General features: G+C 46.0%; 1 protein-coding gene and 1 long non-coding RNA gene across 3 annotated transcripts in view; one reads left to right on the top strand and one right to left on the bottom strand.

Annotated features, from left to right (window-relative positions):
- LOC136792637 (uncharacterized) overlaps positions 1–22,399 on the top strand; it is a 216,772-nt gene that overhangs the window by 41,971 nt on the left and 152,402 nt on the right. Inside the window, exon 3 of the long non-coding RNA XR_010836710.1 lies at positions 6,928–7,039. This is a non-coding gene — a long non-coding RNA (uncharacterized lncRNA). The remainder of the gene's footprint in view (positions 1–6,927; positions 7,040–22,399) is intronic.
- Positions 11,407–17,957, bottom strand: TMEM200C (transmembrane protein 200C). Of its 2 annotated transcripts, XM_067014440.1 has the most exons (3): positions 17,818–17,957; positions 17,009–17,053; positions 11,407–14,144 (listed from the first exon to the last, which is right to left on the bottom strand). In XM_067014440.1, the coding sequence occupies exon 3, from the start codon at positions 14,045–14,047 to the stop codon at positions 12,200–12,202; it is 1,848 nt and encodes a 615-aa protein (XP_066870541.1). In that variant the 5' UTR covers positions 14,048–14,144; positions 17,009–17,053; positions 17,818–17,957; the 3' UTR covers positions 11,407–12,199. The 2 variants fall into 2 exon arrangements, with proteins under 2 accessions (XP_066870541.1, XP_058895824.1); XM_059039841.2 differs by lacking the exon at positions 17,818–17,957 and having other exon boundaries at positions 17,009–17,375.

Here is a 22,399-nt window from a genome sequence, read left to right on the forward strand (position 1 = left end):
CTCTTCGTGTCAGTGCATATACCTGCTTCCTTGTCCCTAGAATGATCCCCTAATCTATGTTTGCAGTACTGTCCATGCAATATTTTCTCATTTCTGTTTTTCTCCAAAACTGGGCCAAGTTTCTCCAAAACTTGGTTTTCAAAGGCTCTGGTGTATATAATTTAAATTTTCATTTTCATTAATATATTGGTTTAGGTCTGTAAGCTCTAGGGCCCAGAGAGCTATTGAAATCACCTGACAGGTGTTTGTTATTGTACCTCCTCAGGGCTTGTTTACTGTACCCAGGTGTCATTCACCCCAGCTGTAAGACTTCTAAATCAAGGGTCACATTAGATCTTTGAGATAGATGCCTACTGTTTAAGGGGTTAAGACTTGCTTCTCAAGAGCCACAGGCCTCTTCTAATACTTGGAGAACCCAAGGGCCCCACACCAAGGAGAATATGTTGACCAAAAATAGTTTAACATTGAAAGATCTCCAGGCAGACTTGGGCCCTCATCTTTAAACAAAGCATGGGCTTCACTTTTGAGTTCCTTGTTTTTCAAATGGTTAAACAGTCTTGCCTGTGGCCAGTTGCGCCCATTTCACCAGGACCAGCGTGTTAGGGGGCTCAGTATTTTCAGTCATATGAGACATGATTGTATCATGTTAGGCAGAAGCATGGTTTTCTTAAGTCTTTATCTGGAAGTTAAATATGGTCAAAGGGGTGCGTATCAGATGGCAAGTCAAGGACAGATGGACTCTGCTGTTTTTTCACCTGTGTCAACTAGGTTAAGTTGGATCTTTTTTTCCAGAATAGACTGCCCTGTATAATTCTGAGTTAGGAATTGGCCAAAAGACCAATTTGTAGAAGGAGGAAGCAAAGCAGCTACCATCATCCTGGGAAGGTGATATGGTGTTACAGCAGACACAGAGGTGCCGGGGGTCCAGCTCGCCTTTGCTCTCCTCCACCCCACTCCCAGCTCTTCCTGACTGATGACTGGGGTGGGGGGGGAACAGCGGCAGCTCCAGGCCCACCCCCAGACACTTGGTGGTGGACCCCGTGGGTGTTGGTACACAGGAACCCTGCCTAATTCAAAATGATGTGTCAAACCAGCTGAAGGAATTTTGAGGCGTGAGTGGGAAAAGAGTGCTCATTTCAGGAAACCCAGACGATTGCTGATGACTATAACACTGGTCATAATAGCTGGCATTTATTGATCACCAACTGTGTGCCAGACACAGGGCTTTATATACCGTCTATCATTTATTCCTCGCAAAAACCTTCTGAGGGAGGTCCAGTTGTCATCCTATTTTGCATGGGAGAAAATTTCGGGTGTTAGGTCAGAGCTGAAAATGCATGTTCTTAACAACTATGGTATATATAGAGATATATATATGTCACCTCTCCACTTGGCACACATTAAAATTGTTTGTTTACGTATCAGTGTCGGCCACTAGAGTCTGATAGTCCAAGGTCAAGAAGTGCATCCTTTTCATATTTTCACTGTTAAACACATGGTCTGAAAACTAGAAGGTTTATGATAAACATTTGCTGAATAATTGGATACATAAAAGGGACGGTGGTGGGAGATGTGGTCGGCCTTGGTACCACAGGTCAAGAAAAATTGGCAGTGACCCTTGCAATGGACTTCTGTTCACCCTGTCAGGATGTGAGCCTAGCTGCATAAAAGAATTCAGAAAGAATACAGAGTGGGCTTATGCTATTGATGGGCAGAGTAATGATAGAAAGAAATGTTTATTATCTAGCTTGCCTCACATTTTGATCAAGGGGAGAGGGGCAGCCGGGGAGGGCATTCATTTTATAGAAAAAGCATAGAATATCTTGAAACATGGCAGTGATTTTTACTTTAGGGAGCACGGACATCTACTTAACAGTAGGGGGAGCAAGATGCAGAAAAATCTAAAATTGTAGATCACTAAACAAAAAATGGGAAGCTCTCTGAGTCACCTAGGGATAAAAAGCATGAGAAAGTGATTTTACAGGAAGCAGTCTGAAAATGGGGTGTTGATAAGTTTTAAAGACTGACTCTTCTGTTGAAAATGGTTTTGGAATTGCTCACCAGGACAATTCTAGCACAAAATGGTTCAGGGAAGATTTCACAAGGATCAGTGTAGGTGTTCGATAAGGATAAAGCAGGATAGATTGTTTTTAACCTAAATCAAATGATTCATCCTTTGACAGTGGTAAAATTCCCACCGTGTTTATGCCACTCAGACCCAGCCTTGAACCCTTTATTGCGTTCTATGGAAAACCAGAATTGAAGTGAAAATTAATGATGCTATTTAAATGAACTACCCTATGCATAAAATAGCATGATAAGATAAAATTTGTATTGCTATTGCTGTGTTTTGCTTAGCATTATATTCCACCTTGAATTTCGAGAAGTTCATAGACTGGTTCTAGGAAGACTAAACCAGAGAAAAGCAAGTTCACATCAAGTGTGTGAACTCCACCAATGACTGTTTATGGTGTGACACTTTGAGTCCTTCAAATACTCTCCCTAGCAAATCTGCCCTTGAAAATGCTCCCAACTGGCATTGGAACAAACATAAACTCTTTCAAAATTATTTTGACCATCTCTGAATTTCCTAATTAGAGCCTAAGAAAAAAAAAATCCTGTCTATTTAAAAGGAGCAACTCAGTTGCATAATGAATTATTCCTATTTTCTTTTATTTTAATTTAATTATGCAAATTTGGTATGAAATCAATTCCAGTGCCTGTAAAATTGACATTTGTTTGTTTTGTTTTACTTTCAGGGCTTCTTTCTAGTTTCATTAAGCCCACTTGGCAAGGCCCAGAGCTTCTAAAACATTCAGGCCTTCAGTTATGCTCATAATATTGACTATAAAGTGCATAATGAAAATACAGGCTATTTGCTAGGAAAATCAAAATATAATATCCAAAGTGGCCATGAAGTCTTACATATCTACTTTGCTACTATAAATATGAGCACCTTTTCTCCTAAGCCTGGGCTATGACAGAATTCTATGATGTAGAAATTAAGTTTTGGTATTTGGTGATTTTCTTAAGGTTGTAGTCTGTGTCATAAGAACTATTATCTGCCTGAAGCTAGGTTTTCCTACTACGCTGCTTTTGTTCATAGACCTCAAGATAACACAGTAAGCTGCAGAAGTGACCTTCCTCCATGTTGCACTGGGACCACTGGTGCACACATGAATACCTCTGAGATCTCCATTCCTCTGTCACTTCTGCAACTCAAAGTCCTAGGAATCTTCCCACTTGATATTTTTATCATCAGTCCTAATGTTCATTTCAACAGACTGATTCCCAAATCTATTGATACAATTCCAGGCCAAGATCCGGACATCAATCTCAGGCACTCATATCAGTTTCAGGACATTATTAAAAATGTCCTGAAGAGGTCCTCTGGCTTAAGAGGTCCTCTGGCTTATCTTCTCAACCATCTTCCCTTCTTCTGCCTTGAAGACTGATTGCATGGAATACTTATAAGTCAAAAGATACAATGGTGGATTATTTATTCTGAGACCCTGTTTAATATTTTATCACTGTCTTCCTTCCATGAATTAAGTGTGCTAAACAATACTGGGCAAGAGAGAAAGCATTTAAGTACAGATCTGCATTGCTGTTGAAGTTGTTCTTCCTAACGTGGGCAAATGAAATCAAAGTTGAATGAAACAGGACTGCGACGCTTCTAGGACCTCATCATTTTCAGGGGATAGAAAAGGCTTTGCATTCAACCACCAGCTCCAGGGCTTAGAATCCAAGACAGCCTTTTAGAATTGGAACTTAACAGTTGCTTTCCAAATGACTGTGGGAGCGTGGCTAAATAATTATACCTCTCAACCATTGTGTAAACCAGTTTAATTAACATTTTTCAGGCATGTCACAGTTATACAATCACCAAATAATTTTCTAAAATTATGCTGCATTAGAAATCGCCACACATCAACTTGGATTATTTTTACTCATGGCACTAATCATGCCTGAAAGAAGTTTCTTCTTTTCATACCATTTTATTTACCTATTTTTTTTTTACTATTATTTGGTACTTCCATTGAAGATGATTCATCCTTACAGACTAGCCAGATGCTCTGTTCACTTTATTTGTGTTATGTTTAATTGCCATTGACTTAATCAAAGATGGTAGTTTTTTTCAAGCAATTATAGCATTATTAAATTTCTTTGTCATTCGCTTTATAAATAAAAGAAATCTTGGAAAGCATACATCCCTAAATCTCGACTTAGAATATATCATAAAAATAAAACAAAGTTTTTAGGGTCCAACGTCCGTGGGTTTAAGAAAGGAGGACATTGCAAAGATGCATTTTAATTGTGTTTTGGTAGCACATGTTTCAAGAAGATATCATTCAATTTACTCTCTGAGAAGATATAAAAAACTGGGCACAAATAATTACTATATTATTAGTAAAGTACTCAGATTACTCTTTGGGCTCCTTTAAGCCTAGTACAATTATTATTATTATATAAATTATTATTATGACTGTCATTATAAATGCTTTCATTTTTTTTCTAAAATAGTAATCCCAAGCAAGACTAATAAATCAAGAAATGTTCCGAGGCATAAAGCTGGAATGAAATTAGGAATACAAATGGAAGAAATTGTACAACCGAGTGTGCAAGCACCAAAGTAATATTTTGTGCTCCAAACACATTGAGATGTGTGCTTACATAGCAGAAGGATTAGCATTTAGGTCACCAAATTAGTCTTTTGAACTTTCTTGCTCTATCGAGAATTCTGTTTTCTTCCTGACATCTTTTACCATGCCAAATTAACTGTAGCACTTTAGCTACCAGTATTTCCACATTTTAAATCTCTTACCGATAAATACATCTCTATGAAAGATTTATTTGGTGGCTTGGATAATGACACTGCAGTTGATAATATATCTGTTAAACTTGATCTGTAATAGAAAGTGCTTTTGCAAAATTCTCACTTTGATGGATTAGAAAAAAGAATGAACACACTTCATATTTTTGCCTTGACTGTTTACGCACTAAAAAGATTTTGAAGAAATCAGAATGTGCAAAATTCAAAGGAAGAGAGTAATACTTTTTTTTTTTACTTTATTAGAATATTTGTATTGATAAAAGTAGATTTTTCCTCTGTCTTTTAGTTTGCAGCTTTATGTGTCACTGAAATATTAGGCTGCATTTATACAGTGCCAAACCATTATTCTGGCTGAATCTGGTTTCAGTGACTATCCCCAAATGACTGGCTACTTAGAAATTTAAAAGCATAGTCTTGGTGCTAGTCCATAAAGAATACTCAGACTTATCTCATTCTTATTTGCATCCGGGACAACTAGGCCTTAGATAATCTTTCCTTTTGCTCTAAACATTGATGTGAAAAGAAATAGGAATGGGATGCTTTATTAATAAAGATAAATTATTTTTGCTCTGATATAAATGATGTTGCAAATTAATGTACAAATGCATTCATTTATCACGTCTGGATTCTGGAAAAATGCCCTGCAGCCTTGATAAAATAGCCCCGAGTGTTCATGCTGTTCCCAATTCTCACAGCATGTGCATCAACACGACATTATCCACCAGGCCGGAAGCACACGCACAGCACTGCCACGCCGCTGATTCCCCACGCAGTCTTATCCCCTTTATACCACACCGAGAGAAATGATTTCCAGAACTTGAACATTTAAACTAAATGGTTATTTTAAAGCAATATATGATTCAGCAAAAGTAATTCTTGCTCATAAAGACAGCTTAGGTCTAATGAGAACATGGTGAGTTCCCATGTAGTGACACTTCACAACTAAAAAGTCCTGCCTGTCAAGGTCAGTTATAAATGGGGCATAATTAAATGTCTAATAAATATCTAATGGTAGAGAATATATATTTTAAGTACTTTAATGCCCAAATTACTTTAATCTTGATGCCCAAAATGCTTCTACTAGTTATAAAAGGAGATAGATACTTATCTATCTGTCCATAGATAGTTTTGTTGTTTTTCTTTTTTTTTTTGAAACAAACACCTCGCTCCGTCTGCAATTGTGGGGAGTCTCAGAAAAAGACACATTGGGTTATGACAGTATAGCTTGTTAACTTGTGTTTTCGCTCCGTGCAGTTGCTCACGCTGGTCCCACTTCTTGCACCCAGCTGACATTTTCTTTATTTCTCCAGATTCAGCTCTAGGGTCCACATGATAACTCTCATAATTCTTACAGTGTACTGAAATGATTGGTTAGGTTAGGTGCCTGTATCAACAGTACTACTGCAAACCCCGTGTTCTGGAACTGTGTCTGCGTCATAGCTTCACTCCTCCCACCTAGCACCATGGTGCCTGCCTACCTCCTGACCCTCGATCTGAAAATGAATTAGGTATTTTACCCAAACAGCAGCAGCTTCAGCTAAAGCTGTTTATTCCTTCAGGTGAAATTATTTTCTTTTAAGTTATAAGCTATATAAAATGGAGTAAGGCAATTACCACGTAAAACAAAGGAATGGCCAAACTCCTGCACTGAGACAAAGTAGTTTTTTGCCCTGTCTTGCTTTGATGGACCTAATACACCAGTTCTAATAACTTGTGTACTTTCTCCCTTTGAAAGTATAGACATAGTTTAAAGATAGTTGAGTTTCTCAACATGAAAGCAATTTGTAAATGTGCAGATAAGTTTCCCTTCTTCATTATTAAACATTATTAGATGTTTGGTAATCCCTAGTATCAAGCAGATTAGTGTCAATAATACAATGTTACATTGAATTTCTTAATATTGGAAAATATACTCCACCATACATTTGCTGAAATAATGTTTTCTAAGGAATAAAAGTTACCGTAATGTTTCATTGTGAAACGCTCCTTGGCGTACAGATAATCTGCAAACAAGAGTAACCAACTGCTCATGTGTGAAACAAAAAGTTTTCCTAGTCTAACCTTATGGTTTTTGTCTTTTTTTTTTTTTGCAGGATGCTGGCTCTTCCACATCTGGATCTGCCCCCTTGTTTCCTCTCTTGTGATTGACAGTCAGCCTTCTCGCCCTTAGCAGGCCTGAGTCACAGTGTGGGATCAGGAGCACAGGTAAAGCTTTATGATGCTCTAGGTGGATCTGCTTAACTGTTTTTAGTCTTTTGACGGCAATATTACAAGCAGAAAAAAACCTGTTATTTTAGTAATGGTTCAGCCAAACATCCTGTTTGCCATACAGGGCCAATTTAAACTTGAATAAATACATTTGAGATGCTAGAAACCTGAAAGGACCCGGGGTGCAGCCTAAATTCCCAGGATGGGGCCATTTATAACTCCTGCTGTGGTTCATGCCTAGAGGGACCCACCACCTGCCCAGGGCTTTTCTGCCATCAGAGAGAAATAGACAGCACACACAAAAGAAGTTGCTCTCCAGGTCTTTGGAGGTGGCAGGTAGCTGTTTGACTAAAGTTGTTAGTGCAGATGGACTCCCCAATTTGTGGTGACTTAAATCACATACAATGTTCATGTCTACTTAAAGAAAGTCATTCCTTTTGAAGAAAAGACCTAAAAGATGATTTCCCTAGAGAGAGAGAGAGACAGGAAAAAGAAACGCCTCAGAATCCTTTACAGAGTCTGTCATTCAAAAAGTGAATTTTGAATTTACTTATTTATTTTGGATTTTTAGTCCAAAATCATTAAGTAAACAAACAAGCAGTCTGGGCCTATAGAAAACAAATTCCACAAAGATCAGTCCTGTTCTTCATGTGACTATACAATGTGTGTGTGTATATATATACACACATATATATAATACCTTGGCAAAAATAGTATTCTGATCAAAATACAAATTCATATACTTTGTTCTAATTTAATGTTCTTGGCGGGTTTTTTTTTTTTTTTTCCAGTTCTCTAACTCAAAAAAAAATTTCAAAACTGCAGAAAAACTAGCATAGAAAGAACGTTTGTTGAGACCATTTTTAAAATCCAAACACATGTGCTCCTCACTTTAAGTCTTCATCCAGCCTCTCTCCCAGCCGGCTCCCCTCACAGAAGGGGGTCGGGACCGCGGCGTGGGGCGGGGGGAGAGGGGGAGATAGCCTGGGCTTTCTGATGTGACCGGCCTCCGTAATCATGTCAGAAACAGCCGAGATATCTGGTTTGCGTGTTCACTGCCTGCTATACAACATCATGGCGCCAGGACCACGAAGAGCACACATCCAGCGCTCGTCCATTCCAGGCTCCACTGCGGGCACTGCAGAGGCCTCAGTCCTCGCTTTTTCAGTTCTCCTTTTTCTAATGCGCCTGAATTATAGAGACTTTTCACTACAGTAGGTTATTGGTTGTCCCTAACAAACTGAGCAGTAAATTTAGCCTACTAACTACTTTTCTCTATTTTGCCTTTAATAATAGTACTTAACATTTACTGAAGGTTTATTTGTGCCAGGAGTTGTTCTGAGCTCTTTATTAGTTGATGTACTTTAATTATATAATTAATTCTGTGAGTTAGATGCTCTTTATTACCTCCGTTTAACCCCGGTCCAGTGTTCTAATCCCCACCCCCCAAGTTAGGCTCCCAGCCACCATGCTGTGTTGCCTTACTCTTTAGATTTCAAAGCTAACATCATTCTGTTAATAAATAGGGAGGCCGTATGAAATTAATGTGTTTAGCAGTTGATTCTATTTTAACTGAAACTTGAAAAGCTTCTAAAAACACTTTCTACGTGCCAAGGTCGTTGGAAGCACCCTACAAGGGTGTGAATTCATTTGATCTTTGCACCAGTCCTATAAGGGTAGGTACCATTATTAATCCCATTGTATGAGGAGGGAAATGGAGACACAGAGACATTGAGTAGCTTGCTCGTGGTCACCCAGCTAGTATGATAGAAATTCAGGCTGTGGAGGCAATGCATACGCCAATTGTTGCAATTATTTTAACGTTCTAGTCCGGCCGCTGCTGTTTGCCTTCGAACAATTCTTTCATCTTTCTAATTCTTAGCAACCTCATTTATGAAGGAGGGGGGCTGATTCTGTGATCTTTTAAGATCTCAACAAACCCTGCAAAGTCGCATTGAAAAAAGCCTTGTTTATGCCAGTCTGAAGACTTAAGTGCAAACTCCAGCTTTTAAATGGCTGAGCATTCTGATTCCTCCGGATATCTCCAAGAATGGTTTCTGGAAAGGGATCAAGCAGGATGCTAAAAATGTAGAAAATATTTCGATGGTCTTCAGAAATGCCAGCTTCAGCTCAGCATCTGCCAGTGGGTACAGATAATCCTCAACACTCTCTGTGTAAATCCTGGCTCCACCATCCACCAGCTGTGTAAGCTGGGTGAGGACTCCATCATTCTGACTTCAGTGTCTTTCTCTGTAAAGTGGGGATAATAATCATCCTACCTCGATAGAGCTAAGTGAGGATTGAGTGAGGAGTCACCGAGATCATATGTCCAGAGTGGGCAGAAGAGAACTTGGCCCACAGAAAGTAGTAAGTAAATATTTGACATTATTATTGCAGAAGATCTCTGCTCCTATGAAGGGGAAGGATTGAGAATCACTATGGTCATAACTGCAGAGGATTCCTTTCTGAGGTCTGATGGCAGCCCAGCTCCTCCCAAGATTTGGAAAATTGGGCTCATTCTTTATCTCCAGGTTAAAAAAAAAATCCAGTTAAATTGCTTAATGGTTAAGATAGATGTGACTTGATACTGAGCTAAATTAGTTTGCTGAAGTTACTTAATTTCAGAGGGCCTGTGTCCAGATCAATATGAGCTAGAAGTTTTTATTTAATCTGATTAATATAACAAGGCAATCAGCTTTGTTAAGCCTAGTCAATTGGTTGGACTGAATTTTCTACAGTTTGTAAGATATAAATATTCTGCCTGCCTCTTAGTTAAACTAAGAGGCAGTGGCTTTATTATTTGCTAAACGTTTTATAGTATATTTTCTGAGGACTAGAACCTATTTTCCCTTTTAGACAACTCATCAAACTCTCTCTGTATATAAATTACCCAGTATGCAAGGTAAAGGAGAAGAAAAACTAGGAAATTTTGAAATACTTTTGTAAGTGTGATAAAACAATTGGGACTTGAAATTTAACACTACCTGGGGGTATGATATACTCGCTTGTCACCCTTCTTAGAGGAAACTCACTTTTGCTCTGTGGTAGAGCCAAATTAATTAATCCACAGCTTTAAAGTGTGTTATTAGCTTAATGCAAATTCAATCTGGGAAGAAATTAGGTTCTTCAAAAATTGATCACAGAATGTGACACTAAATGGTAGTTTATGAAGTAGTATATTCACCTGGCAAAGTTGTATGTACAAATATGATACGATTATATCCAGGACAAAACAAATACCCTGAATTTAAGTAAAGCTTTCAGACCTGAAGGCAATCAGAGAGATTATATCTTCCACCAGGGGCCCAGAGGGATTAAGTGATTTGCCTAAGGTTACACAGATAGTAAGTGGATATTACAGATTTGAGCCTGGGATTTCTTGAGCTCAAGGGGAGGGAAGGCCCATTCTTCTCCAGCATGCATTCAGACACTGTTATGATGGTAACAATTCCAATAACCACCATCTTTGAGTACTCCCCTGAGCCAAGCACTGACCAGGCTCTGTCCACAGGACCCCTTGTCCCACCCCTCATAGCTCTATGAGGTTTGTCTAGTAATTCTCCTTTTATAGATGGCATCACTGAGACTCAGCATTTGTGACTTGTTCAAGGCTACATAGTTAGCAAATACCAAAAGTTGAGGTCCAGCCTCACCCATGAATCTGTACTCTTTCCGCTGGACCCACTGTTTCACTCATGGGAGCCGACATGACCATACCTTTGACAAGGTTTTCCTTGAAAATCAGTATTTCAACTTCCTGCAATGATAGCCTGAGCTGTGCGTAACTGTAGAACTTGTAACCGAGAAGGTGAAAAACAGCCATACCGTTCCTAAGATGCTCAGCTCACACTCCACGGAAGAGGGCATCAGAACAGTACATTAATTACTGTTTGTCTACTGGTCTTGAAAATTAACTAATTGACTTTTAATAAAGTCAAGCGTAAACAATCTACCACATTATTGAAACATCACCTGCTAGCCTAGGTAGGCCACGGATTCAAGATCATGAACTTAAAAGCAAAGATCAAATGGTCAATTCCAAGAGGATGACAGCAGAACATTAAGCCTGATGCTCTGTAAATTAATACTTAGAGGTAAACTAGAAGTACTGTAGAAAATTACTGTTTATTTAATGTTTCATTCTATTTGAAAGACACACTCCCAAATGTTCAATTCTACCCTATATTTAAAAGTTAAAACTGTGATGGAAACTGATTGAGTGAAGATGGTGCTGAGCACTTTGCGGGAAGAGAGCTAGAATCGCAGTAGCAGTATCATAGCAAAATATCTTAGATTTACCAGCTGAACTGCCTAATGTTTTATGTGTGTTAGAAGTATTAGTTCCAAGGCAAAATGAGGGAGTATTGTTTGTTTGGAAACTTGTTTTATTAAAAAAGATTTTTTCATGTTAATGCTATTTTCAGTACAGGTGTGATAGTACTCCATAAAGTATCGTGTACTTGATATAGTAAATTTAGGAATGTAACAGTCCATCTAGGTGCTGGCCCCCTCTGGTCTCCATTAGACACCTTAGTAGCAAAATGTAAATTCCCTTTTCAAAAATAGAGAGGCCTTTGGGCAACTGGATGAGCAGAGTAGGGGTGGGGCGAGGAAAGTGCTCTTTCCCGACAAACTCATGCTTTATTTGGCTTTGACTTCATTTAGTAATATCAGTTCTCAGAGAACTGAGATAGACCCCTTCTATGCTCCGCAAAAGCATAGGAGGCAAAAAGCTTGTCATTCACAAGCAGCTGTGGACAAAACCAGCGGCAGAGTACAGGTTAGGGAAATTAGGGATCCAAAACAAAAAGTTGGAGTAAAGTGCACAGTTACTGTCAAAAATATATTATTTTGATCCTAAGAAAACTAAGAGAATTTTATCCATGAACTAGATTGCTGACCTTTTAATACATTTGGTTTTCATAGAACATACAATCACCATCGGACATATAAGACTAGTTTGCTTTTTTTAAAAAAAATTGCTTGGAGTTATCTACAGGAATCTTGTGAACGCAATTCAAGGCTAACATTCTGCAGCTCTTTGGGTAGTGGACGATTTCCTCGGATAAATCGCCAAGGACAGAGGGAACTGTTAAGCTCACTGCTTCAAGCGGGCGTTTCTCCTATTTTCTCACTCTTTTCTCGCCGCCTCTTTCCCTAAATGCCAGTAGTTTCCAGTTCTCCGTCCTCGACCTCTGGGAGGTGAGATCGGGAAATCATGAAGAGTTTCTCGTTTGTAAACTGCCTTTGCACCCGCTGGGGGGGCTCGCCCGCAGGGGGCTCCTGGCCGGGATTCTCCGGGGGGCTCTGCTCCGACCCCGGGGAGGTGGCGGCCTCACCGTCTGGGCTTTCACCAGCCACGGGGTCCACCACCGACTCCAGGGAGGTGCCGGCCTCCCGCAGGGGGGTGTAGCCCTTATTGCTGCAGGACGGGTCATCCGACTGGGAGCTCGGCGAATCCGGCCCGGCGGGGGGCGAGCGCTCCCGCCGCAGCGGGGGCTCGGGGGAGGCAGCTGGGGCCGGGACGCTCGCGTCCTGGTCCGCGCTGCGCGAGGCGGGCGGGGGCTCGGGGGACGAGGGCGCCCGGTAGTCCGGGAGCCCGCTGGTGCTGCGGCGTCGCAGGGCCGCGTACCTGCCGGTCCTGGGCAGGCGGCCACCCAGGCCCCTGGCGGTGCGCGCGGCCGCTGCGCCCGCCGGCTCCTCAGGCTCGCGGTGTACCCAGCGCGCGCCGCCCCGGGCGCCGCGGAGGTCGATCAAGCTCAGGTCGAGCTCGCCTCGCGGGATCTCCCGGGAACCGCGCTCCCCGGGCGGCCGCTGCCAGCCGCGGCTCGCGCCCGCTGAGTCCCCGTCGCGGTCCCCCGGCAGGGGCAGCAGCGCGAAGGCGCTCAGCGAGGAGCCCACGAGGGAGCTGGCTGTGCTCTGGCGCCCCCAGCTCTCGAGGGGGCTGCAGGGCGCCGGGCTGCTGCTGCTGCTGGCGACCGCGGTGGCGGCGGCGGCCCGGCGACGGCCGGCCACGCCGGAGCGCTCGCGGTAGATGCTGTACACGGCCTCCGCCAGGCTCTGGGGCTCCCGCTGGCGGCGCGGGGACGAGGCCAGGTCTGGGGGGGACGCGGAGCCCCGGGCCCCGCCCCCGCCCAGCGCCGCGGGGTGGGGCCACGCACCCCTGCCCAGCATCGCAGTCGCCCCGAAGGCGTCCCCGGCGCCGCCGCAGCCTCCGGGCTTCAGCTCCAGGCCCCGCGACTGCACGTAGCTGAGGAAGCCGTTGAGCGGCGCGGCCCCTGGGGGCGCCGAGGCGGGGGCGGAGGACGAGGAGGCGGCGGCGGCGGCGGCAGCAGCCGCGGCGGCCGCCAGGTCTTTGGCGCGGAGGCTGTGCACGTCGATGACGGTGGAGTAGAGGTCCCGCAGGTTGATTATCTTGGTCTTCTTGTCCCGGTTCTCATGGAGCACTGCGTTGGCGCAGATGAAGAGGAAGATGCCGATGCCCATGATGAGGGGCCCAAAGACCTTGAGCTTGTCCGAGTGCAGGTAGCCGGAGAAGATGCGGAAGAAGAAGCCCACGGACGTAGAGGAGGACGAAGAGGGCGCGGGGGACCGTGCTGGAGGCGTGCTCCTGGGCACGCCCACGGAACTGGCGGTGACCCCCTCCGGGGGCCCTGGGTGCTTCTTGGACCGGTTTCTGCTGCCACTGCTGCTGCTGTTGGTCATGGTGGGGACGCGTGGGCCGCTGCCCGTGGGCGGCAGCAGCTTACCCCCCTCCCTGTTGGTCCCGTTGGCCTTGGGCCAGTAGCCCACCACCGCCAAGGCTATGCCCACCAGAAGCACCAGGATCCCACAGAGGGCGATGAGCCCGGAGACGGAGCACAGCTTCAGCTTGCCTTTCACCACCACCACGTCGTTCTTGCGCCTCTTCTTGGCTTTCCGCTTGCGCTGGGGGACCTGGCTCGGGGGGCGGAGGGGATCCTGCTTTCTGGCGGAAATCCTCAGCAGGCCGCCGGTGGCGATCATGGCGAGCGGGTGCAGTGCGGGGCTAGCCCCTGGGGCGGAGGCCTGTGCTGGGGCGGGGGCACCAGCTGCCCACTAGCTGCTCCGCCACCTCCTCCCACTGTAAAGCAGAGGAAGACAGTCAGAGGGTGTAGGCTTGGCTGCAGCAACATCCCACGCGCCGCCGTGGTCCGGCTCCCAGATCCCACCACGTGCGTGCCCCTCGCCCCAGGGCCATTAACCCGCTAACGGGAGTGCCCTAGGTAGAGACCAGTGGCTGTGGGAAACGGATTAGGGAAGGGAAGTGCTGTTGCCATAATTGATCAGGAGACGATCAAACACTTTGAGAGTCCACCTCCTTCTCCCCACCCCTCCCATCCTCCACTCACTCTGTAGGTACTATTCCAGCAGTGCTCATTTCAAACGCTCCTGCCTGACAGCCAACGTCGTTCTGACCATTAGTAAAAGCTTTCAGTAAATGTGGGACTCGGCGGTAGTGGGCCAGGGCTTTCCTGGCTTTCTCAAGGGAGCTGCCCCAGAGTTCCAAGTCTCCAACCGAGCGGAGAGATCTGTCAATGTGGGGCCCACGGTCCCGAAAACAGTCACAAAAGTTACTGATTTATAAAGACTGGATGGGAATTACAAGTCATATCCTGGCAGACGGATAATTTACCCGAGATAATTAATAGAGAGTTCATGGCTAGGAGAACAGTAGAGAACTGTCAGTGCTCTGACCGTGGATCCCTCCACCAGCTGGTCTCCCACCATCACTGTGCTTACAGCCAGAGGCAGGCTGATCCCTCTACAGCTGCTTCCTCATTTCTCTTTTGCAACATCTGGACAGCTTCTTGGGGTGGAATATTTAGTTTGAGGTAACTGGTTATGTAACTGCGCTCTTCCTTCTGGCTTCCTCTCCTCCCTCAGAGGAACTCCCTTAAGGGTATCATGTGCTAGATCTCATCAGGGAATTTGAGAAGTCCCCCAGAATCTCCAAGAGAAAGATCTTTTTCTCATATGGGAAAATTCCAATCTAAAACCAAAACGAAACAAAAACTAAAAAACAAACTCTGCCATAATAGCGTTCTGACCCCTTATTACTGTGCCAACAGCACATTCTAAAGAATCCAGATATTCAAATGAGGAGGCAGTTAACTAGGTACAGCAGTCTACATAATAACGATTTGTAGAATGACATTTCCCCAAGTGAGAGCTGTTTTCATCTTTTTCTCATGAGGTCATTTTTAGGAAAGGAGGGCAGCAACAGTCAATGGACTATCCTATAGGAAGTTTAGTTGTTTATAATAAAGCTTGGGTAGGTAAATGCACAGACGCATCTCTGTGGATATCTGTCAGCTTCTAAAAATTTCAATCCTACTGGATCCCCAGAGTAACACGTCTTCTGTTCCATTGGTTGTGTTCCCTTCTATAATAGAGATGTTAAAATTAAGGGCATTGTATGAAATTGAAAGGCTTAGATATCACTCACAAGTCTTTGGGAATTATATCCTTTATAAAATAATGTTTTAGAATAAATTACCCTTTGGAAATGTGGGATTACTTAGGTAGAATTTTGCTTTTAATTGGTGCCTGGGTGAAGAGCTTTGGCCCTTGATTCACCTCCATCATACCAGTTCAGGCAGGATCATTCCTCCACTGGTAGAAAAGCAAATGGTAATCAACTATTTCCAATGTTTGCAAATCAGTATCTCCTTGGAACTTAGTTGGTTTTCAGTAAGGAGGAATGCCAGGTGGGTTAGAGAGGGGTTAAACATGAGGTAGGTTACAGAGGGTTAGTCGGGAGACATCTATAAACCTTTTGAATTTTGTATTTAAGGAGCTGCACCAGTAAGTACAGATTGGGAAAAAAAAACCCAAAAAACAAAAAACCAACAAACCCCAAACCAGAGTAGCTTACTGTCCATCCCTTCCTCCCACCCCCAAATGAACACATTCATTATGTAGTTGTAACACAAAGACGGCTTAGACTCTAGCATCTTTAATGTAATAATCTGAAGATCTGTGATTATTTTAAGAAGGATCGAGGAAGCCAGACATTTTAGAAGCAAACCCAGACTCAGTTGGCAAGGTGGCTCTCCCAGAGGAGAGAAGGGCTAACTAACATTTTGTTGGGCATTGATATGGATGCTGGACGTCTTGGGAGAGGAAGGTCCACACCTGTATTTATTTCACCTCAACAAGGCCAGCTTTGGCTCTGGGTAGAGTGTAAGGAAGATTGGAATGGGTTTCAACAAATCATTTACAGAAGATCTTTGAAATTAGTTTAACAGCTAGTAATTAACTCCCTAGTTTATTATTCCTTCAGCTCTGCTGAAGCCTGAACTCCTTTATGTATTAACATCTGACGGGAAATACTGATAAAGGTCAGACAGCAAGGAAAACCCACCGTTGAGTTTTTCTTCATACAGAACGAAGGAAAACAAACTTATCATTCGAGCTTGGCTGCCCTAGCGGTTTACTGCCTGGTGCTGGTCTTTGGGTGGTTAAGGAATGGAGGATGGGGAAGCAAAGGAGGGATGTCTAAAAATACAACCGCTTCCAGGAGAGACATTCAAGTTCTCGGCTCATGATGGATTAAGCCCCACTCGGTGTATGAGGCTCAGAGCCCACAGGACTGGGAGCGCCCTGCCCTGCCCGGGACTCGACCCAGGTCCTCGACCCCCGGTCCCTCACTGGCAGGGCAGCGAGCCCCTTGCCCTTCTTATTAGGTCTGCTTATTTATGTTGGAGTCACATGAGTGCAGCAGCTGGGAGTCCGCCTCTGGAAAGAAAACAGGCAGGAGCGAAGTGAGGGCAATCCTGAACTCGCTTTTATCTGGGCAGCGCATGCCATGTAGCCCGCCCAGGAAAATTACTCTCCCGAACACCCGCCCGGGGGACCGGGGCTCGGGCAGGAGGGCTGGGGAGGGGCTGCTCGGGGGCCGGGGACAGACAGAATTGCTCAAAATGGCAGCACTGTATCACTTACCCGGGAAGACTGGGGCAGCTCGCGGCCAGCGAACGGGCGCTCGGGCTACACAAAGGAACCATGGAGAAACTTTTTCAGCCCGAGCCGACGGCGGAGCGCAGGGACAGAGCCTCGAGGCCCTCCATCCGTGCGCGGCTCAGCAGCCCAGCGGGGGCGAGCGCCCGCCCTGGGTGCGCAGCCCCCTACGGTGCCGGGGCGGGAGCCATTTCCAAGAGTTTCCAAGAAGTGTCAGGTCCTCCGCATGCTGCATCCTGCCTGGAGCCGCTCTCCCCGCCGCCGCCGCCCCGGTCCCTCGCCGTGCCCTCCCGCGGCGCTCCCGGCCGGCCCGGCGCCTCTTTGTGTGGCTGCGGCGCGCCGGGCTCCGCCGGGTGGAGTTGAGCCCGCGGCGGCGGCGGCGGCGGCTCGCTCGGCTCGGGGCGGCCGGACCCGCGGCTGTTGCTAAGAGACCGGAGCCATGACACAGGGAAATTGCTGCAGGATGGCAGTCGGTACCCGGCCCGACTCGGCAGCTCAGGGGCGCACCCGCCCCCCGTCCCCCGTCCCCCGCCTCCTCCCCGGCTCCCCGCCTCCCCGCCGGCCTCCCCCCGCTCCCACCACTTCCTCTCCCGCGGGCGCGCGTCCCTTCGGAAGAACTGCTTCCCCGAGGACTGGGAGGCGCGAGGGGAGGCAGAGGAGGGGGCCCGGGCCGGGGGCGCGCGCTGGGAGGGCAGGGCGCCGGGCGCTTGGGCCTCGGCCCTCCCATCCCCCGGGGCGCCCCGGGACCGCTGCCTGCCCTGGCTGGGAGCTTTGTTCTTTTTCTCCCAACTAACCTGTCTGAGCAGCGGGCCGGAGGGGGCCCAGAGAAGGGGCCGCCGCTCCGGGAGGGGCTCCCCATCAGCATCCGAGGGGCGCTCTCGGGGAGCACGGGTAGCGCCCCCATCTCCCTGCCTCCCTCCCTCCCCGCCTCCCCTCTCCTCTCTCTTTTGTTGCCTGTACTCTCGGACACGACACAGCCTTTGCTGTTTCCCCCCTCCCACTTGGGAGTTGGCAGTGTGGACGCAGAGTGAACACAGTAAGTTGTCCCCCAGCGAACTCGGGCCCGGCCGAGTGGAGCCGCCCCCGCCGAGCTGCGCGCCCCGCGGGGCTCGTGGCAGCCGCGGTCCGCTGTCCTCGCGCTCCAGCCCAGCCGGGCTTTGTGGCCGGCCTCCCCGGGACCTCGGCCGCTCCCCGGGACGCGGGCAGCTGGGGCCCATCGGAGATAAGAATCGGCTCCGGGGCTCTCGCTGGGCAGCCCCTCCTGCTCCGACCCGCGCGGTCATCAGCAAACATGGAAAGGAAAACTGTCATTCTCCAGGAATCAGGGTTAGAATCCAAAGAGGGGAGGTGGGGGTAGGGAGGCCGTCCAAACTCCCTACGTCATTTTTAAAAAACGAGAGGGCGAGAGAAATCCTGTTTCCTAGCTCATCCCTGCCCTCTCAACTGTAAAGTAAAAATGACAGGGAAAAAAGAATTTCAAAGTGGAATTTCCCCGTGGAGAATTGAGAAGAAAGTAAGAAAGTTTTCAATCATCTATTGAAATGGGGCAGCCGAGGTTCAAGAAGAAAGCAACAGAAGAGCAGGTGCTGTCTGAACTTTGGGGTCCAGACAGAAATATCTGGCTGGGGGCGCTGTTGTATATTCTGAGTTTGGCTGTTTAAGGGTCCACGGATGCCACCCAGGAGGGCTTGGCTGCCTACAGTTCCAGTTACAAGATTGTTCCGCGAGGTGCACAGCATTCTCTTGTGTTTAAAGCTAGAGCTTGCACTTTGCAAAAAGAACAATAAAGACCAAACACTTACGGGTTTTAAAGAGAGAAATGTGATGATATGGGGATGGAGATGGTGGGGAGACAGGAAGGGGGTGGAGGAGAAATGTTTCCTGAGAGGAAAGCTCCTGCACCTGCTTGTTTGGAAGGTGGCCTCTGTCCCCCTTTCCAAGCAAATAATGAAGCTGGATGATGAACAGGGTATTCAGAACCCACCACCTTCTACCTCTCTGTTCCTGCTCAGATTCAGAATGCTAGAAAACAAGCCATAACCAAGGGAAGGTTTTCAACCCCACATTTGAGTGTTTCCTTTTAGAGAAATCACTGCAAAGAAGAAATCACTTGGTCTAATAGTCATTTGAAAAGGTTTTGGGTTTTTTTTTTTCTTTTGGCTCTGAGCATCTAGACTTCTTGAATCCCAGTAATAAACTGGTGTTTTGCACAAAGATTGGATCTAAGATCTCATTTCATTACACAGCTAGCTGCCAGGGGCCACGGGTGGCAGCTCCTATCCTCGTGGGCCTCTGTTTGCTGAGCTGTGTAAACGGGAATCATGCTGCAGAACTTCAAAACAGTCTGAGGTGGATTAAGCCATTAATAGTTTCAAGTTTCTACATAAATTATAGCCCTCATTTGCACAGTTAAAACTCATTTGAGGGATTTGAGGAGAAAAGAAAAGCATCCTTTTCTAGACAAACAGGCCTTGGGACATATTTTTCTTTTGTTGGTGACTGCAATAAAATTTACGGTTTAATATTCAAAGGCTTCCTTGCAAACTAAGTTCTTTGGAACTTTGAACTGTTTCGTTTCTCCTGAGCATTATCACCTTCAGTAATTTTGTTCTCAGCTCAGGGTATCAGAGGAAATCAGATCACATCTGTTTCCAGTGGAGTCCTTTATCACCTCTGTAATAATATATCACCATACATTCCCACGGGTTTCCAAGTTATGTAGTTATTTTGAAAGGAACAATGATGCCCTTGGCCCTTCTGGAGTTACTTTCTTTCTAATTGCACCGGCCGTTCAGCTGGGATGATTTCTGAGACTGTGGGACACTCCCTTTCACCCTGCTGGAAACTGAAGGGCTAAGGCTACCTAATGATAACAATTCACCGGTGTCTCAAGAACTCGGGGCTCAGCCCAACATTCAGAGCATGTGGTAGCAGGACAGGAATGAAGGCCTTGGGAAAAAAGAAGAGGGAAAAGATGAGCTTAGTTTAGTTGGATTAAACTCTGACCTGAAATCTTTCATCTGCTCTTTCTTAAAAACAACCCTTATGTAATGTATTCCGTTTCATAAGTAATTCACAGTCCATTCACTGACCCTGATCACTTCATCCCCTGGGCTGGCGGCTTGCTTGCCTGTACTCCTAGGGCCGCTCAGCGGAGACGCCGTGGTGGCTGGCCTGCCGTAGGCCCACTCAGGGCCCCCTTGGTCTCCAGGAACGTGCAGTGGGAAGGGCTTTGCTTGTGTGAGCCGCTCAGCGATTGCTACCTCTCCCCACGCCCTGATCGCACAGATTGTTCAGGCTGCAGAAACAGAGGTAGTTTAGGGCCGTGTATTCTGGAACCAGTTTGTATCCTCCACAAACTAACGATGTAATTTAATCACAGCTACGTAAATGATGTAATCTTCTCTGCCTCGGTTTCCTCATCTGTTACGGGGATCCTGACACCCACCTACCTGATAGCATTACTGTGAGGATTAAGCAAGGTTGGTTCATGTTCACTAACGCTTCGCGCGTGGTGCACACTCATTACATTTAGCTATCATCCTCGTTAGCCTGCACAGCTTCTCCCAGCTTGTTACCCTCACTCTCCCGTTGTGTTCACATTCGCCAGCATCTACATGGGAGGTCCCTGCACTTAATCACTCTGAAATGGAGTTACAGGATCAGTTGTGGTGATTGCACGACACCTGCCCTTGTGGCCCACGTGGTGTTGGCCCGGTGCCACTCAAGGAGCCCACTCTGCAGGGGAGTGGAAACATTTTCTCCACTGCTACCTCACTCATTTTGCAGTTACAAGGGCCCTTTCACGTCAGTTTGCTGGAGAACCCAGATTTCGAACTCATGTCAGTCTAGAGGCAAATTAGGAGTTTGCAGAAACACAACCAAGAGGACAGTCTTCAGACTGGAGGTTGAGGACTTCACAGAAAGGACTCTAAAGCCTTTTTTCTGGCATCTCTACGGCAGAAGAAGGAAACCACTATCTCGAGGTTGCACACGGGACACCAAATATCTCACTCCTCCTCTCTTCTTGTTCCCTCTTCATACCCCTGCCGATAAAAGACAATAGGACAAACAAAAACACGACCAAAGAAAACAATAAACCAAGCAATAGATTTAGCAAATAAAATCTCACATGGAACATATGCTCAAAAGCTATGTGCTGTTTAGCTGAAATTCAGATTTCAGCGGGCACGGTCTTTGATCTTTATCCCCACCATTACATACCTTGGTAGCCTCACACCGTTTTCATGGCACATGCAAAGGCCAAAAGAGCCTGAGAAAACAGAAAACAGGAAATGCGACAGCGGATTAAAGCCCCATTAGATTTCTTTTGGAACAGAATAGGCAAGAAAGACAACACCCAGCAGAGCCTGGATGGAGCAGTAGAACTTAGAAGCCCAAGGATGGGAAAGCTTTGGTTTCTCACGGTTAGAGGTTACGTGGTTTGTGTTCCAGCCCTTCCCCACGGACACTGCTGTGCCAGAAGGACTGGCGCTTGCCTCTGCCTTTACTCCCCAGAGCCCCTCAGATGACCCTCTGAGAGAAGGAGCTCAGCATCGCTTTCAAGAACTTCTGTTTGGAATCTAAGGGTGAACTCATGCTGTGTCAAGGTCACGATCCAGCCTGTTTCTTGTGTTGCTGAAAGTTGTCAGTGTTCAAGCCCAGATGCTTACACCACAAAGGAAAGGAAATGATGAAACATCTAAAGAGGCTTCCATAGAGCACATCGTACGGGGGCCTTTACCTCCATTCCAGACAAATGGCATGTGGCAAAGACAGCCTTCGCGTTGTGCCTTCAGCACCGTTCATTCTTAATTTTGCAAATCACCAAGCTCTAGAGACCAACCAGTGGTTGTTTTCTCTAATAAGTAGGTTCGTTTTTGTGCATTCAGTTTCCCCCTATGGCCTGCATTTTCTACCATTTTCCAGGTACACCGTCAAAGCTGGATCGTGTGCTTCATAAGATAATTGAGGTCTAAAGTGAGAAACCAGGGTGTGTTGGCAGGCCTGAAAGCTGATCAAAGCCGAGCTTGGAAAGGGCTTTGCAGACAGGGCTCCATCAATGGAAACAGCCAAGAAGAAACCCACAGCTAAATGTGCCCTATGCTCCCAAAACATCTCCTGAACGTCCACACTGACACTGCTCCCGTTATTTCTTGTAATCCACAAGCACTACAGGTAGAAGACTTGTCCTACTGAGAACTAATGAAAACTCAAATGTCCAAGCGCCTTTCAAAATTAATTGTGATGTGAGCTGCTGTGAGTACCCAGCAGGAAAGGAGAGGCACAGACAAGGAACTCATTTTCAAAAGTAAAGAAACATAAGATTCCAAGATTAGTGCTTTCGTGACAGGTCTCTGACTCATCCCACAAGCA

This window comes from Kogia breviceps, chromosome 15, assembly GCF_026419965.1.
Source record: "Kogia breviceps isolate mKogBre1 chromosome 15, mKogBre1 haplotype 1, whole genome shotgun sequence".
NCBI classification, from domain to species: Eukaryota; Metazoa; Chordata; class Mammalia; order Artiodactyla; family Physeteridae; genus Kogia; species Kogia breviceps.

Excerpts from the sequence above, each read along its gene's own strand:
- TMEM200C (XM_067014440.1), bottom strand. The coding sequence starts at position 14,047 with ATGATCGCCACCGGCGGCCTGCTGAGGATTTCCGCCAGAAAGCAGGAT.